The 17805-nt window shown below is 36.1% G+C and overlaps 1 protein-coding gene across 3 annotated transcripts in view; it reads left to right on the top strand.

Moving 5' to 3' along the window:
* Window positions 1-17805, top strand: part of GRIA4 (glutamate ionotropic receptor AMPA type subunit 4) — a gene marked incomplete at both ends in the record, with an annotated part of 512633 nt that overhangs the window by 423200 nt on the left and 71628 nt on the right. For all 3 annotated transcript variants that reach the window (XM_082660213.1, XM_082660214.1, XM_082660215.1), the window contains 3 exons: window positions 1174-1332; window positions 5751-5918; window positions 14471-14575. In XM_082660213.1, the coding sequence (XP_082516339.1) occupies window positions 1174-1332; window positions 5751-5918; window positions 14471-14575 (432 nt within the window). The remainder of the gene's footprint in view (window positions 1-1173; window positions 1333-5750; window positions 5919-14470; window positions 14576-17805) is intronic.

Raw genomic sequence — 17805 nt, 5'->3', positions numbered from 1 at the left:
TATTATGTTCCATTGATCCATATGTCTGTTTTTGTGCCAAGACCATGCTGTTTTGGTTACTGTAGCTTTGTAGTACTGTCTGAAATCTGTGACGGTTATGCCTCCACCATTGTTCTTTTTCTTCAAGATTGCTTTTCAATTATGGGTCCTTTGTGGTTCCATATAAATTTTAGGATTATTCATTCTAGTTCTATGAAAAATGGCATGGCTAATTTGATAAGCATCACATTAAATCTGTATGTACTTTAGATAGTATGGTCATTTTAACAATGTTAATTCTTCCAATCCAAGAGCATGGGATATCCTTCCATTTCTTTGAATCATCTTCAATTTCCTTTATCATTGTTTTATAGTTCTTAGGATATAAGTCTTTCACCTCTGAGGTCAAGTTTATGCCTAGGTATTTTAAATTTTTTTGATGTGATTTTGAAAGTTTATTTTTTACACTTTTGCTTTCAGATATCTATTGTTAGTGTAAAGAAAGGCAACAGATTTCTGTATGTTAATCTTGCATCCTTCTACCTTGCTGAATCCTTTATCATATCTAGTAGTTTTTATGTGGAGTTTTTAGGATTTTTCTGTATATAGTATCATGTCATCTGCATATAATGACAATTTTACCTCTTCCCTACCAATTTGGATACACTTTATTTCTTTTTCTTCTCTGATTGCTGTGGCTAGGACTTCCAATACTATGTTAAATAGAAGTGGTGAGAGTGGGCATCCTTGTCTTGCTCCAGATTTTAGCAAGAAGGCTTTCAGCTTTTCACCATTGAGTATTATGTTGGCTGTGGGTTTGTCATAAATAGCTTTTATTATGTTGATATATGTATCCTCTATACCCACTTTGGTGAGAATTTTTATCATGAGTGGATGGTGAATTTTGTCAAATGCTTTCTCTGTATCTATTGAGATGATCATGTGACCTTTGTCTTTTCTTTTGTTGATGTTGTGTCATGTATTAAATTTTGAATGACAGAATTTAACAGCTAAATTGGATCTTCCATCTGTTTCTAGCCATCACTTTATTAGAAATCATATTGATTACCAATTTATGTTACCATTGAAGAGCCAAAATGTATAATAATAAATGTATATATAATAATAATGTATATAATAATAAATGTATATAATAAATAAATAATAAACAAACTGTCATATTGATTTTTATAGGGATTCAAGGATATTTCTCTTGAGAGGTTTATACATGGTGGAGCCAATGTTACAGGATTCCAGTTAGTAGATTTTAATACACCTATGGTAACCAAATTAATGGATCGCTGGAAGAAACTAGATCAGAGAGAATATCCAGGATCCGAGACACCTCCAAAGGTATTTGTTTGTTATCTTATCTATTTTTAGAATTTTTAGTATTTTTTAAAATTTAAGGTAGAAAGCTCATTATGCAGTTTTCCTAGTAATATTTTGCCAGACACAATGTGGCATAGGGCAGAAATATTTTTTCACTATTTGTCACACAGCCCTTAATAACTTCTAAATTTCTATATTTAAGAAAGTTGTTAGACATTAGTTCAAGTAGTTTACTATATTATATTATATATTATATTATATATATTATATTATGTTTTTATATTATTTTATGATTACTTTGTGTATGAATTTCCATGAAGAAATTGTATGCTTTTTAAAAAAATTTTGTTAACTAAATATTTCAAATGTGAACAACCACTGGTAGCTATTCCACCCAGATAAAAATATATTTGCAAAGTGATTTACAATGAGTAGGGAAATTGGGAAATTGGTAGAAATGTAAAATGTATAAGCTTCTGCAAAATTTCTCTTTCAAGTTAACAGTAAAATGTCAGATTTTTAAATTTTATGTGACAGACATTACAGAAGTATGTTATTGGTATCTACAAAGGAAGCTGGTAAATTTCTGATCATAAGCACATTTTTTTCTCTCCTGAAGAGATAGATGACTTCCTTAGATATCATGTAAATAATGGCATAATGTTTCTTAAACTCCAACTCCTACATGGTTTTGAATTCCTACATAAAAAGGAATCATCATTTCAACAACTTTTACTAATCTCTCACTGTGTATTCTAGTAAAAAGTTTTCAAATATAATTTGGAAATTCTAGCCTAGAAAACTATGATCTAGGGGTAGAGCAAGTCGGTTCTTCCATTTCCTAATTATAAAACTTTCTCTACTATCCATGTCAATTTCTTCTCTGTAATATAGGAATTTGGCTAGTCATAACATTTTCACTACTCTATAGAAGCATGGAATTTCAAAAGAAAGCATTTATTGAGTATCCACTATGCTCAAACACTGTAGTCCAACCCTCTGATTTTACAGATTAATAAATACAAGATATTAAATGGTATGTTAATTGGCTGTCCCTGAGTCAAGGACCAGGTTTGTGGAATGCCCAGGACCAAGTCATGGGTTCCCTGAGTCTTAGACAAGTGCATTGTCCACTATATTACACCACTTCTCATGCTTAGATAATACATATGAAAGCATATTAAAAAGCCAAAAAATTTTCAAGATGTAAACCACCTTCAGGATTAAAAGAAACTTGAGAAGTCTTTTAGTCTTTTTGCCTTCAAGCTGGTTCAGAGAAAAATCATCCCAAAAGCTCAATTATATCAAGTATTAATACACAAGGAGAAAAGTGTAAAGCTTCCTTCTAAACTCATTGGGACAGTTTGCTTTACAGATATTCCCCTCATTCTGTCATCAATGTATGTAGAGACTCCCTTGCCCTTCTCTTCTCTATTTGTATTTCTTCCTTCCTCACATTTTTTTCTCAGCCATATTTTATCTCAGCATTTTTTCTGTAAACCATCTCTTCAAGTTCTTTTTACCCTTACAGTTTTAGTATGTAGAATGGGCTTCAAACTTCTTGGCAGTGTTTTGCAGCACTTTGTGACTTTTTTCATTTCAGTGATAATATGTAATAATATGTGTCCACTGTGGTCCTCCTGTCTGGACACACTGGTGTCGTTTGTCCTTCCCTATCTTGCCTTTAGCCTATCACAATGTTTACTATTTGATCATCTCCAACCAGACTTATCTATGTCAAAGCTTTGGGCACTTTGTTTTATATATAAATACATATAATTTTCTCATCTTTCAGAGTTTTCTTAGCGTAATAGTAGGCACCCAGTGGCCATTTAATAAATAGATATAGCCAGTTCTTATTGTTCATGGTAGTCCCATTCTATAAAGTTGCCATGAACACTGAATGAGTGAATACTGAACACTTACTCCTAGGGGAAATTACAAGGTTAGGTCACTACATTTTTGTCAAACAATCAACACATAACACTTTGTTTTATCTGTGTTTCTGTTTAAAGATATCTTATTTAAAACATTGTCAATAAATTAACATTGAATTCATGGCCAATAGCAGTATAACTCAAGCCTGAACAAAGCTTATCTAACATGTATTTTTTTCCATAAGACACATCACAGCTTTCTTGTACTGAGGAGCACTAGACAGCCATCTTTTGGGCCATCTTTGTAGTCTTCACCATTCCTAGCCAGTATCTAGCTCTCAGATATGCTATGAAATTCAATCCTCACAAGTACCACAGAAGATAGTCATTATTTTATTTGATTTTGTTCTGCTTCATAGCTGAAAAATGTACAACATATTCCCATAAAACTATGAGTAGCAGAATTAGAATTCACCTAGTTCTCAAAACCTAAATTCTTGCCACTGTGCTGTGATTCTGCCAAACTCTATATTTTTATATACAAATGTTGATAAACAGAATTCATCCCACCATTCTAATCACTGGTTAAAGCAGTGAATAGCTCTAGGTCAAGACTTAGTTTTACTCTCCTCCAAAATGAAGAGTATGTTTAATAAGAATTTCTAGATACCATCTAGGAATGCGTGCCCATAAATATGGTTTCTTGGACTTCAGCACAATAAGACACATGGAAAAGAATGAAATCCTTTAAAATGGTAAAACCAGTTTAAACTACTGCTTCTTTCCATCTATCAGCTCTATGACCCGTCAAAAGCTTTTGCCACTCTGGCTGAATGTCTGCTTTTCTCTGCTCCACTCTATACGATATCTGTTCTCTTTTCTAGTTCACTTGTTTCATAAAAATGAATGGACTTTTTAAAACACAGCAAGTGCTTTTGCTTTTTTGGAGTCATATCTCTCAGCTTCTTTCTTCCTATTAGAAAAGCAACAATAGTTTTCTTTTCTTCTCCTTGATCCTAAAATGCTAGCATTGCATATTTTCTCTTGCCCTTTATATCTTTGATAAGTTCTACTTTATTACTTGTTTTTATTTTCTTGCCATCCAGAAAGATGATTTGATGGCTTTCTCTACTCAAAGGTATGTTGCTCCAGGCAGTGGAGGAGGTATGTCCATTTTTGGCTGAGTACCTTGGTTAAGTACCTTAATTTCCTTCGACCATCCCATTCCAAATATGAAGGTGTATGCTTATCATTAAACCTATTTTGTCATGTCCTTGAAGAATATATAGCAAGGCTTATAATTTATAAGTCACACATAAATCTTTCTGATGAAGCTTTAATTAGATTCTCTGACATTGAAATGTTCTTTGTTAGAATTTATATTCTTTATTTTATCCATGTTTTAGTCCTTCTCTTCCCAGGATCGCTGACTGCTATGCTTAGCAGGTATATTGCCTAAGTTTACTTTCTATGATTTAAATTTCAAACGATTTTTATTAATTTATAAGCAGCAATTCAGGATCATTTTCCACATTCCATAGCACAAAAGTACCTCTCGTATAGGCTTAGAATGTGTTAATCATATAGAATTGACCATATGGAATTCCTGAAAGAGATAATGTATTTTTTTCTTATGACTAGCAGTTGATGCTCTGCCACACAAGAGAATTGTTCCATATGTTTCATATGTTTAGGAATTTTCTAATCAAACTTTACAAATGTTCCCTGTTCTTTTTATTTTCAGCTTAAACAAATCACATTTTCTTCTCAGATTTTCCTCATTTCCTCTCCTAACCTTAATAATCTTTTCCTGAGAGTTTTGTCTTTTCTCAAAGAGAAGCATGGGACAATCATCAGAAAGCAGATGATCTATACTTCATTTCTCCACTGTATCCTAAGTTATGATAAAAACTTAGAGAAATGACTTAACCTTCCTGAGCACACTCAACAGGCATGGACATAACAATACTTGTGCTTATTTAACCATGTGTATACACACTTGTTAAATAAATAGATGTTATTTCTGGCATTCTATATCTGAGTAACAGTAAACATTCCCACTCATTCTTCTGAGAAACTGGACAGAGTTATATACTCCAAGTCAATAAACATATATTAAATCTCAGGGACTCCTGATGGGCATTTGGAGGAGGAAAGAGTGAGACATTCCAGCCTTCCAGGGGTTCAAACACAGCAAGAGATTACGGCATTTAGTCTTTTTTTTTTTATACTTTAGCTGTTTCACTTGGACACAACAAAAAGACCACACCTAGAGGCCTTGCTTCTCCCAACTGATGGAAAATTGTGCATTAGAATTTCTATTTTTCAGAGTGTGTTTTCTCCTTTTAAAACCACAGTGTTAAGAATTGATATACAGTCTTTGTAATAAAGAAATAATAGAAATTTCTGAAGCTAGAGGCAATTAATTATCAGTAATTTAACTGCCCTTCTGGCAGCATGGTACTTTATGTCATAAACAAACAGAGTCCCCAGACTAGTCCCCAATTCCGGTGATTGATAAGAATTTAACATTTACCATTATAATTACTTTCATTTTGTTAGTATACATCTGCTCTGACTTATGATGGAGTCCTTGTGATGGCTGAAACATTCCGAAGTCTTAGGAGACAGAAAATTGATATTTCCAGGAGAGGAAATGCTGGAGATTGTCTGGCAAATCCTGCTGCTCCATGGGGCCAGGGGATTGACATGGAGAGGACGCTAAAACAGGTAACTCACAATTTTATTTACATTCAATTTATTTCACAGTCATTTTTTAATGGCATATTCAAGAAAACAGAATAATCTATCTGTGAATAAATATATATTACAATTGTCATTTTATTATATTGAACCATTTTCATTTCTGAGACTTTTCTAAATAGGATACTGGATAGAATACTGATGTTTATATGATATGTAGATGCTTAGCCAGGATAAGTTGGTTATGCCACAGTAATAAACAACCCCAAGTCTCAGTGGCTTAAAACATCAAAAGAGTATTTCTCACTCACAATCACCAGATTAGTAGGGGCACTTTGTTTATTATAATCACTCAGGGATCCAAGCTGACATAGCAGCTACCATCTTGAATGCTACAAAGGGCAAAGAGTTGTGGGCAGTTTTCTAATTGGCAATTAAATGCTCTGGCACTCATCACATCTGTTTACAACTCATTTGTCAGAAAGAGTCACATAGACCTAGCTAACCAAAAAGGGTGCAAGAAGTACAAGCCTACATTGGGCCAAGAATGAGGAAGAACCTCAAACATTGGCAAACACTATTAATCTACTAATCTACTGACTACCTCAGTAGATCTTTATTTACTTTTTTTAACATCTTTATTGGGGTATAATTGCTTTCCAATAGTGTGATAGTTTCTGCTTTATAACAAATGAATCAGCTATACATATACATATATCCCCATATCTCCTCCCTCTTGCATCTCCCTCCCATCCTCCCTATCCCACTGTTTCATGTGGTCACAAAGCACCAAGCTGATTCCCTGTGCTATGCAGCTGTTTCCCACTAGCTATGTATTTTACATTTGATAGTGTATATATGTCCATGCCACTCTCTCACTTTGTTCCAGCTTACCCTTCCCCCTCCCTGTGTCCTCAAGTCCATTCTCTACGTCTACATCTTTATTCCTGTCCTACCCCTAGGTTCTTCAGAACCATTTGTTTTTTAGATTCCATATATATGCGTTAGCATATGGTACTTGTTATTCTCTTTCTGACTTACTTCACTCTGTATGACAGAATCTAGGTCCATCTACCTCACCACAAATAACTCAAATTCATTTCTTTTTATGGTTGAGTAATATTCCATTGTATATATGTGCCACATCTTCTTTATCCATTCATCTGTCGATGGACACTTAGGTTGCTTCCATGTCCTGGCTATTGTAAATAGTGCTGCAATAAACATTGTGGTACATCACTCTTTTTGAATTATGGTTTTCTCAGGGTATATGCCCAGTAATGGGATTCCTGGGTAGTATGGTAGTTCTGTTTTTAGTTTTTTGAGGAAATTCCATACTGTTCTCCATAGTGGCTGTGTCAATTTACTGTCCCACCAACAGTGCAGGAGGGTTCCCTTTTCACCACACCTTCTTCACCATTTATTGTTTGTAGGTTTTTTGATGATGGCCATTCTGATCGGTGTGACATGATACCTCATTGTAGTTTTGATTTGCATTTCTCTAATGATAAGTGATGTTGAGCGTCCTTTCATATGTTTGTTGGCAATCTGTATATCTTCTTTGGAGAAATGTCTATTTATGTCTTCTGCCCATTTTTGGATTGAGTTCTTTGTTTTTTTCATATTGAGCTGCATGAGCTGCTTGTAAATTTTGGAGATTAATCCTTTGTCAGTTGCTTCGTTTGCAAATATTTTCTCCCATTCTGAGAGTTGTCTTTTCATCTTGTTTGTGGTTTCCTTTGCTGTGCAAAAGTTTTTAAGTTTCATTAGGCCCCATTTGTTTATTTTTATTTCCCTTTCTCTAGGAGGTGGGTCAAAACGGATCTTTCTGTGATTTATGTCATAGAGTGTTCTGCCTATGTTTTCCTCTAAGAGTTTTATACTGTCTGGCCTTACATTTAGGTCTTTAATCCATTTTGAGTTTATTTTTGTGTATGATGTTAAGAAGTGTTCTAATTTCATTCTTTTACATGTAGCTGTCCAGTTTTCCCAGAACCACTTATTGAAGAGACTGTCTTTTCTCCATTATATATTCTTGCCTCCTTTATCGAAGATAAGGTGACCATATGTGCGTGGGTTTACCTCTGGGCTTCTATCCTGTTCCATTGATCTATATTTCTGTTTCTGCGCCATTACCATACTGTCTTGATTACTATAGCTTTGTAGTATAGTCTGAAGACCAGGAACATGATTCTTCCAGCTCTGTTCTTCTTTCTCAAGATTGCTTTTGTTATTCAGGGTCTTTTGTATTTCCATACAAATTGTGAAATTTTATGTTCTAGTTCTGTGACAAATGTCATTGGTACTTTGATAGGGATTACATTGAATCTGTAGATTACTTTGGGTAGTATAGCCACTTTCACAATGTTGATTCTTCCAGTCCAATAACAAGGTCTATCTCTCAATCTGTTTGCATCATTTTTAATTTCTTTCATCAGTGTCACATAGTTTTCTGCATACAGGTCTTTTGTCTCCCTAGGTAGGTTTATTCCTAGGTATTTTATTCTTTTTGTTGCAGTGGTAAATGACAGTATTTCCTTAATCTCTCTTTCAGACTTTTCATCATTAGTGTATAGGAATACAAGAGATTTCTGTGCATTAATTATTATTAATTAATTATTATTACTAGTAGTTTTCTAGTAGCATCTTTAGGATTCTCTATGTATAGTATCATGTTATCTGCAAACTGTGACAGCTTTATTTCTTCTTTTCCGATTTGGATTCCTTTTATTTCTTTATCTTCTCTGATTGCTGTGGCTAAAACTTCCAAAACTATGTTGAATAATAGGGGTGAGAGTGGACAACCTTGTCTTGTTCCTGATCTTAGAGGAAATGGTTTCAGTTTTTCACCATTGAGAACGATGTTGGCTGTGGGTTTGTCACATATGGCCTCTATTATGTTGAGGTAAGTTCCCTCTATGCCTACCTCCTGGAGAGTTTTTATCATAAATGGGTGTTGAATTTTGTCAAAAGCTTTTTCTGCATCTATTGAGATGATAATACGGTTTTTCTACTTCAATTTGTCAATATGGTATATCACATTGATTTATTTGTATATATTGAAGAATCCTTGCATTCCTAGACAAACCCCACTTGATCATGGTGTATGATCCTTTTCATGTGCTGTTGGATTCTGTTTGCTAGTATTTTGTTGAGGATTTTTGCATCTATGTTCATTAGTGATATTGGCCTGTAATTTTCTTTCTTTGTGATATCCTTGTCTGGTTTTGGTATCAGGGTGATGGTGGCCTCATAGAATGAGTTTGGGAGTATTCCTCCCTCTGCTATATTTTGGAAGAGTTTGAGAAAGATAGGTGTTAACTCTTCTCTAAATGTTTGATAGAATTCACCTGCGAAGCCATCTGGTCCTGGGCTTCTGTTTGTTGAAAGATTTTTAATCACAGTTTCAATTTCAGTGCTTGTGATAGGTCTGTTTATATTTTCTATTTCTTCCCAGTTCCATCTCGGAAGGTTGTGCTTTTCTAAGATTTGTTCATTTCTTCCAAGTTGTCCATTTTATTGGCATATAGTTGCTTGTAGTAATATCTCATGATCCTTTGTTTTCCTGTAGTGTCAGTTGTTACTTCTCCTTTTTCAATTCTAATTCTATGAATTTGTGTCTTCTCCCTTTTTTTCTTGATGAGTCTGGCTAATGGTTTATCAATTTTGTTTATCTTTTCAAACAACCAGCTTTTAGTTTTATTGATCTTTGCTATCATTTCCTTCATTTCTTTTCCATTTATTTCTGATCTGTTCTTTATGATTTCTTTCCCTTTGCTAACTTTGTGGTTTGCTTTGTTCTTTTTTCTCTAATTGCTTTAGGTGTAAGTTTAGGTTGTTTATTTGAAATGTTTCTTGTTTCTTGAGGTAGAATTATATTGGTGTAAACTTCCCTCTTAGAACTGCTTTTGCTGCATCCCATAGGTTTTGGGTCGTTGTGTTTTCACTGTCATTTGTTTCTAGGTATTTTTTGATTCCCTCTTTGTTTTCTTCAGTTATCACTTGGTTGTTTAGTAGTGTATTGTTTAACCTCCATGTATTTTTATTTTTTACAGATTTTTTCCTGTAATTGATATCTAGTCTCATAGTGTTGTTTCGGGAAAGATACTTGGTATGATTTCAATTTTCTTAAATTTACCAAGGCTTGATTTGTGACTTAAGATATGATCTACCCTGGAGAATGTTCCATGACCACTTGAAGAGAAAATGTAATCTGCTGTTTTCAAATGGAGTGACCTATAAATATCAATTAAATCTAACTGGTCTATTTTGTCACTTAAAGCTTGTATTTCCTTATTAATTTTCTGTGTGGGTGATCTGCCCATTGGTGTAAATGAGGTGTTAAAGTCCCCTACTATTATTGTGTTACTGTCGATTTTCTGTTTTGTAGCTGTTAGCATTTGCCTTATGTATTGAGGTACTCCTATGGTGGGTGCATATATATTTATAATTGTTATATCTTCTTGGATTAATCTCTTGCTCATTTTGTAGTGTCCTTCCTTGTCTCTTGTAACATTCTTTATTTTAAAGTCTATTTTATCTGATATGAGTATTGCTACTCCAGCTTTCTTTTGATTTCCATTTGCATGGAATATCTTTTTCCATCCCCTCACTTTCAGTCTGTATGTGTCCCTAGGTCTGAAGTGGGTCTCTTGTAGACAGCATATATATGGGTCTTGTTTTTGTATCCATTCAGCCAGCCTATGTCTTTTGGTTGGAGCTTTTAATCCATTTACATTTAAGGTAGTTATCCATATATATGTTCCTATTACCATTTTCTCAATTGTTTTGAGTTTCTTATTGTAGGTCTTTTCCTTCTTTTGTGTTTCCTGCCTAGAGAAGTTCCTTTAGCATTTGTTGCAGAGCTGATTTGGTGGTGCTAAATTTTCTTAGCTTTTACTGGTCTGTAAAGATTTTAATTTCTCCATCAAACCTGAATGAGATCTTTGCTAGATAGAGTGATCTTGGTTGTAGGTTTTTCCCTTTCATCACTTTAAATATGTCTTGCCACTCTCTCTGGCTTGAAGAGTTTCTGCTGAAAGATCAGCTGTTACCTTTATGGGGATTCCTTTGTATGTTATTTGTCATTTTTCACTTGCTGCTTGTAATATTTTTTCTTTGTATTTAATTTTTTATAGTTTGATTAATATGTGTCTTGGCTTTTTCTCCTTGGATTTATCCTGTATGGGACTCTCTCTGCTTCCTGGACTTGATTGACTATTTCCTTTCCCATATTAGGGATGTTTTCAACTATAATCTCTTCAACTATTTTCTCAGTCCCTTTCTTTTTCAATTCTTCTTCTGGGACCCCTATAATTCGAAGGTTGGTGCATTAAATGTTGTCCCAAAGGTCTCTGAGACAATTGTTGTCCTCATTTCTTTTCATTCTTTTTTCTTTATTCTGCTCTGCAATAGTTATTTCCACTATTTTATCTTCCAGGTCACTTATCTGTTCTTCAGCCTCAGTTATTCTGCTATTGTTTGCTTCTAGAGAATTTTTAATTTCATTTATTGTTTTGTTCATCATTGTTTGTTTGCTTTTTAGTTCTTCTAGGTCCTTGTTAAACGTTTCTTGTGTTTTCTCTCTTCTATTTCCAAGATTTTGGATCATCTTTACTATCATTATTCTGAATTCCTTTTCAGGTAGACTGCCTATTTCCTCTTCATTAGTTAGATCTGGTTGGTTTTTGCCTTGCTCCTTCATCTGCTGTGCTGTTTTCTGTCTTCTCATTTTGCTTAACTTACTGTGTTTGGGTTCTCCTTTTCACAGGCTGCAGGTTCATAGTTCCCATAGTTTTTGGTGTCCTTTCCCAGTGGGTGAGGTTGGTTCAGTGGGCTGTGTAGGCTTCCTGGTAGAGTGGACTGCTGCCTGTGTTCTGGTAGATGAGGTTGGATCTTGTCTTTCAGGTGGGCAAGTCTGCTTCCGGTTGTTTGTTGTAGGGTGTCTGTGACCTTATTATGATTTTAGGCAGCCTCTCTGCTAATAGGTGGTGTGGTGTTCCTGTCTTGCTACTTGTTTGGCATAGGGTGTCCAGCACTGTAGCTTGCTGGTCGTTGAGTGGAGCTGTGTCTTAGCATTGAGATGGAGATCTCTGGGAGAACTTTTGCTGTTTGATATTACATGGAGCTGGGAGGTCTCTGGTGGACCAATGTCCTGAATTCGGCTCTCCCATCTCAGAGCCACAGGCCTGACACCCAGCCAGAGCACAAATATCCTGTCAGCTATATGGCTCAGAAGAAAAGGGAGAAAAAAAGAAAGAAAGAAGGAAAAATATAAAATAATGTTATTAAAATAAAATTTAAAAATTATTAAAAATTCAAAAGTAATAATAAAGAAAGAGAGAGCAACCAAACCAAAAAACAAATCCACTAATTATAACAAATGCTAAAAACTGTACAAAAAAAAAAAAAAAAGGGACAGACAGAACCCTAGGACAAATGGTAAAATCAAAGCTCTACAGACAAAATCACACACAGAACCATACTCATACACACTCACAAAAAGAGAAAAAGGAAATATATATATATATATATATATATATATATATATATATATATAAAAGAGGAAGAGAGCAACCATTAAAAAATAAGAGGAAGAGATCAACCAAATCAATAAACAAATCTACCAATGATAATAAACTCTAAATACTAAACTAAGATAAACAGAAGACCAGAAACAAATTAGATGCAGAAAGCAAACCCCAAGTCTGCAGTTGCTCCCAAAGTCCACCACCTCAATTTTGGGAATACTTGTTGTCTATTCAGGTATTCCAGAGATGCAGGGTACATCAAATTGATTATGGAGATATAATCCGCTGCTCCTGAGGCTGTTGGGTGAAATTTCCTTTTCTCTTCTTTGTTTGCACAGCTCCTGGGGTTCAGCTTTGGATTTGGCCCTGCCTCTGCGTGTAGGTCACCAGAGGGAGTCTGTTCTTTGCTCAGACAGGATGGGGTTAAAGAAGCAGCTGACTGGGGGCTCTGGCTCACTCAGGCTGGGTGGAGGGAGGGGTACGGAATGCAGGGCCAGCCTGCAGTGGCAGAGGCCGGCATGACAGTCTGAGGTGTGCCATGTGTTCTACTGCGGAAGTTGTCCCTGGATCATGGGACCCCGGAATTGGTGAGCTGAACAGGCTCCAGGAGGGAAGATGTGGATAGTGACCTGTGCTTGCACACAGGCTTCTTGTTGGTTGCTGCAGAAGCCTTAGCATTTCATGCCCATCTCTGGTGTCTGCTCTGATAGCTGTGGCTCGCGCCCATCTCTGGAGCTTGTTTAGGCAGTGTTCTGAATCCCCTCTCCTTGTGCACCCTGAAACAATGTTCTCTTGCCTCTTAGGCAGTTCCAGGCATTTTCCCAGACTCCCTCCAGCTAGCTGTGGTGCACTAGCCCCCTTCAGGCTGTGTTCACGCAACCAACCCCAGTCCTCTCCCTGGGATCTGGCCTCCAAAGCCAGATCCTCAGCTCCCAGACCCCACCCGCCCTGGTAGGTGAGCAGACAGGCCTCTCAGGTTGGAGAGTGCTGGTCGGCACTGATCCTCTGTGTGGGAATCTCTCTGCTTTGCCCTCTGCACTCCTGTTGCTGTGCTCTCCTCCATGGCTCCGAAGTTTCCACCCAACCACCCACCATCTCCGACAGTGAAGGGGCTTCCTGGTGTGTGGAAAGTTTTCCTCCTTCACGGCTCCCTCCCAGAGGTGCAGGTCCTGTCCCTATTCTTTTGTCTCTGTTTTTTCCTTTTTCTTTTGTCCTACCCAGTTACATGGGGGAGTTTCTTGCCTTTGGGAAGTCTGAGGTCTTCTGCCAGCATTCAGTAGGTGTTCTGTAGGAGTTATTCCACATGTAGATGTATTTCTAATGTATTTGTGGGGAGAAAGTTGATCTCCACGTCTTACTCCTCCACCATCTTGAAGGTCTCTTCTCAGTAGATCTTTAAATTGCCTGTAACCTTGGATTGTTTGTTTACTTTAGTCTTTTATAGTTAATACTAACACCATTTTTCAAGTGATTAATGTGATATGTCTGTATTTTTAGTATTACATCTTAAATGTTCTGAAATGCCATGGATTCAGAACGTAAGTTAAGTATAAATGAATTAAAGGAAATTTGGAATAAAGTACACTTGAATATTTTCAAAAATATGTTTATTTTTCTGGATTTCTTATATCTTAATTTTAATATTAATGAGGAGAAATATGATCCGATGTGGTTATCAGGGCTATTTAATCTGTTATGTGTATATGCAGATAAAACAGAAAAGTAACTATAAAACAAACCATATTTCCATTCCTATAAACAATTTTGAGGGAGTATTCTGTTAGTTACAATGGGAACTTCATAATAAAAAATAAATAAATAAAACATGTTCATCTCCCAAACACATAACAGAATTGCTTATATATTACTTTGATATTCCTCTTTCAGATTCTATCCCAGTAGCTCAAATATCCCATGGTTTTTTAGTGAGTTGCTTATAATTTATAGTTCCATACCCATGTGTAGTCATAAGCCTAGCAGATGAAGTCAAGATTTCTGTAATTAAAATGGCAAGTGATTACATGTGTGGATTTTCTTTTTCATTCATAGGTTCAAATTCAAGGGCTGACAGGAAATGTTCAGTTTGACCACTATGGACGTAGGGTCAATTACACAATGGATGTGTTTGAGCTAAAGAGCACAGGACCTAGAAAGGTGAGCCACACTTCAACTGTTTTCTTAGTTTTCATTTGACATTTTTAAAGCCTTATAGGTGAAAGGTAGCTGGATAGTCTACATTTTTTAAAAATTGTGAATATGGTTGACCCTTGAACAAAGTGGGAGCTAGGGGCTCTGACCCTCCACACAGTCAAAAATCCAGGTCTAAATTTTAGTGGGCCCTCCATATATGTGGTTCCTCCATAGCTGCAGTTCCACATCCGAGGATTCAACCAACCACAGATTGTATAGTACTGTAGTATTTACTATGAAACGAATCCGTGTAGAAGTGGACCTGAGCAGTTCAAACCTGTGTTGATTAAGGGTCAACTACACTTACAAATAATACTTTCTTGATAATTCAGGCTGAAATAAATTCTTGTGTCCTATGACTGATATTTAGTGGTGTACCAAAGCTGAAATGAACTAATTTACATGTTGTTTACATCCTTTATCCAAAATAGAAGCAATATTTTTAAAGGCTTAGCAAAAAAATCCCACAGAACCCATAATGTACTCTTCAGGAAAGCACACAATGTAGGTAAGAGACTTACTCACTTCCATGTAGTCATTTATGAAACTATTAGAGAGAGAACAAAGAAGACTACTTCTAAAGGGCATATTTAGAACAAGCTAAATGTTCCTGAAATAAGCAAGTAAACATTCAAATGAGCAAAGAAAAGAGGAGATGGAAGATAATATTGTTAAGATTATTGTTAGGTTGAAGAGGGAGAGAAACACCTAAGAACATCAACTGAGGAGCCAGGGAGGTTGTTTAGGAAGCTGATGATGAAAGACTTTTGGATTTCAGAAAGTAACTCTGCAAGTCTTCTTATGATGTGACTAAGCATAGTTTTCCCAATGTCCAAAAAGTACTTTATATAATGGAACAATATAATTCCACCACAGCAATTGGCTATAAACATTTTATACTTAACACATATAATTTTTTAACATTCTTTTCTCTAGCATTAGCTAGGATGCTCAAGGAAAGACATGCTCAGTTTACATTATCTAAAAACTATTTGTTTCAACACTTGGCTGTTTAAAAAAACTTTCCCAAATATACTTTCCTTTGTTAGTATAATAATGATAGTTACAATTTATGAAATGCCTGCTATGTCCCAACCACTGGACTTGGTGTAATTTAATCCTCACAATAAGCCTGTAACAGAGTACAATTATCTCCTTTTTTCTAGTGAGAAAGTTACAGTGCAATAGGCTATGGTTACTTGTCTAAGGCCTACAAGTGAGAAAACAAAGATTTTTAATTCAGATATGTCTGACTCCAGAACCCTTCTACCTAGTACCCTGCCTGAGTAGACTCTGCTGTAAAGGAGTTTATTTTCTAGTAGCATAGAATATAGTAAGTTCCATACGACAGTTAAAAAGAAAGCATGTGGAAAGTCTAAAGAGGAAGAGATCACTTCCAGCTGGAGGAAAACAAATCAAAGAAGGCTGCATGGTGGAGATTTAAAGTTAGTCATGAAGTTAGTTTGGATAGGTAGAAATGGTAGAGGCAAGAACCTGAGGATAGGCTGGATGCAGGATAATTAAAGTCATACATGGAAGATGGCAAAGACTTTCCAAGCTGTGTTTTGCTCCAGTCTGTCATAGCATGTGCTTCTGCATATGTGTGAGGAGAGATTTGGAGCTGCCATGCAAACCATCTCTAGCTTTTCAGCCTTTTAGTGGCATCTCCTTTAGTGCAGGCTGCCAGCTAATATAGGGTAAGCAGGAGCTTATCTGATCCAGATCAAGTAAGGGCAAGAGATGGAATGACAGCTTGAAAGCCAAGCTGTATGATGGGCTCTTTTAAGGGTACTACCCGAAGAAAGGGACTGACATGCTCCCAAGAAGAAAGTTAGGAGGTTCCATGTAAACACCCAATTTCACCCACTCTGTCAGCACGCAACCAGCAACAAGAAACAAAGAAGCCCATTTTAAGCAAAGTCCCTCTGCTAGCTGTGGAGCAGACAGAATATTCCATAAGTCCTTAAAATCATTGGCTAACTGGTGACCAGCCTGCCACAAACCAGACTCTGCAAAATTAGCCATTTAAGTAGAACCTTTCTAAAATGCAAAAGACAATTCCATATTTCACAAAACAGTAAGTACAAAAAGTAAAATGATCTCTTTATAAAAGAAAGAATAATGGAAAAAGGAAGCTGGTGGTAACTAGTGGTAACATCAAGTGGGCTACTTACGGCACTGAATCTTTTCATGGCCTATTGAAACATGATGGTTACAAAAATTAAGGTTTTTAGAGGAGAAAGTTAAAGAATAAGTTGGAAAAGTGAGGAACGGTACATCTTCACACTCAGCTGACATTTGTCTAAGACTCTTAAAAGAAATATGAAATGTGAAATGGTGTAGACTCATCCATCTTTGTTTTTCTTGGGCACTCTGTCAGGAATATTAAACTTAAAAATGAACTACCATGAGAAACACTCTGCTGGTGAGACTTGGCAGTATGTCTGAAAAGCGAGCAACCATTCTTTTAAATTGAACACTTGCCAGTAAGAGAGCTATCTTTGAAAATAGATCAGAGAGTTAACCCATCAGTTTGTCTGACTTCCATAACAGGGAAAGTGAGTGAGAGTCTCATTAAGCAGAAGCCACAAAGCTCTTTCTGAAGTCTCAGCTCCTAAGTATGGTGGAATCTTCTTGCTATTCCAGTGATCTCTCAAGAATGCTCTAAAACCAGGCTTGCGTGGTTTCAGGAATTCTTAATCATAAAAATTGTATTTACTGAGAGCAGGTTATACACCAGACACAGTAAAGGGAAACTGATGTGCATTTTAATATTTAATCCTTACAGCAACCTGAAAGTAACATGTATTTTTCTCATTTTATAGAAGAGAAAAGTAAGGCTCAGAGAAACTAAGTAACCTGCTCAGGGATGTTAAACTAGAAAGAGATGGAGCTGGGGTGGAGACTAAGGCTCATCTAGCTTCAAAGCTATTCTCGTAACTGTTACAAAATATCATCAGTCCCAGGGCCCATAACTTTTCCCTTGAGGGTTGATATGAGAACTAAGCCATATCTTTCAGGACAGGTCTGGTCAAACCAGCTCTCCCAGGAACCAACTTTGAGTAGAACAGAGGCTTCTCATAGCCCCTCCATCTCTACATAATCCCTACATTGCAGGCAAAGTCCACCATAAATATGGAGATATTTACTCATATATTATATTATGGTTATATTTGTGCACAATTCACCTTTAG

The sequence above is a fragment of the Grampus griseus genome (assembly GCF_964374135.1).
Source record: "Grampus griseus genome assembly, chromosome: 8".
Lineage (NCBI taxonomy): Eukaryota > Metazoa > Chordata > Mammalia > Artiodactyla > Delphinidae > Grampus > Grampus griseus.
Note: the sequence above shows the minus strand (reverse complement) of the source record. Positions and strands in the feature narration are given on the sequence as shown.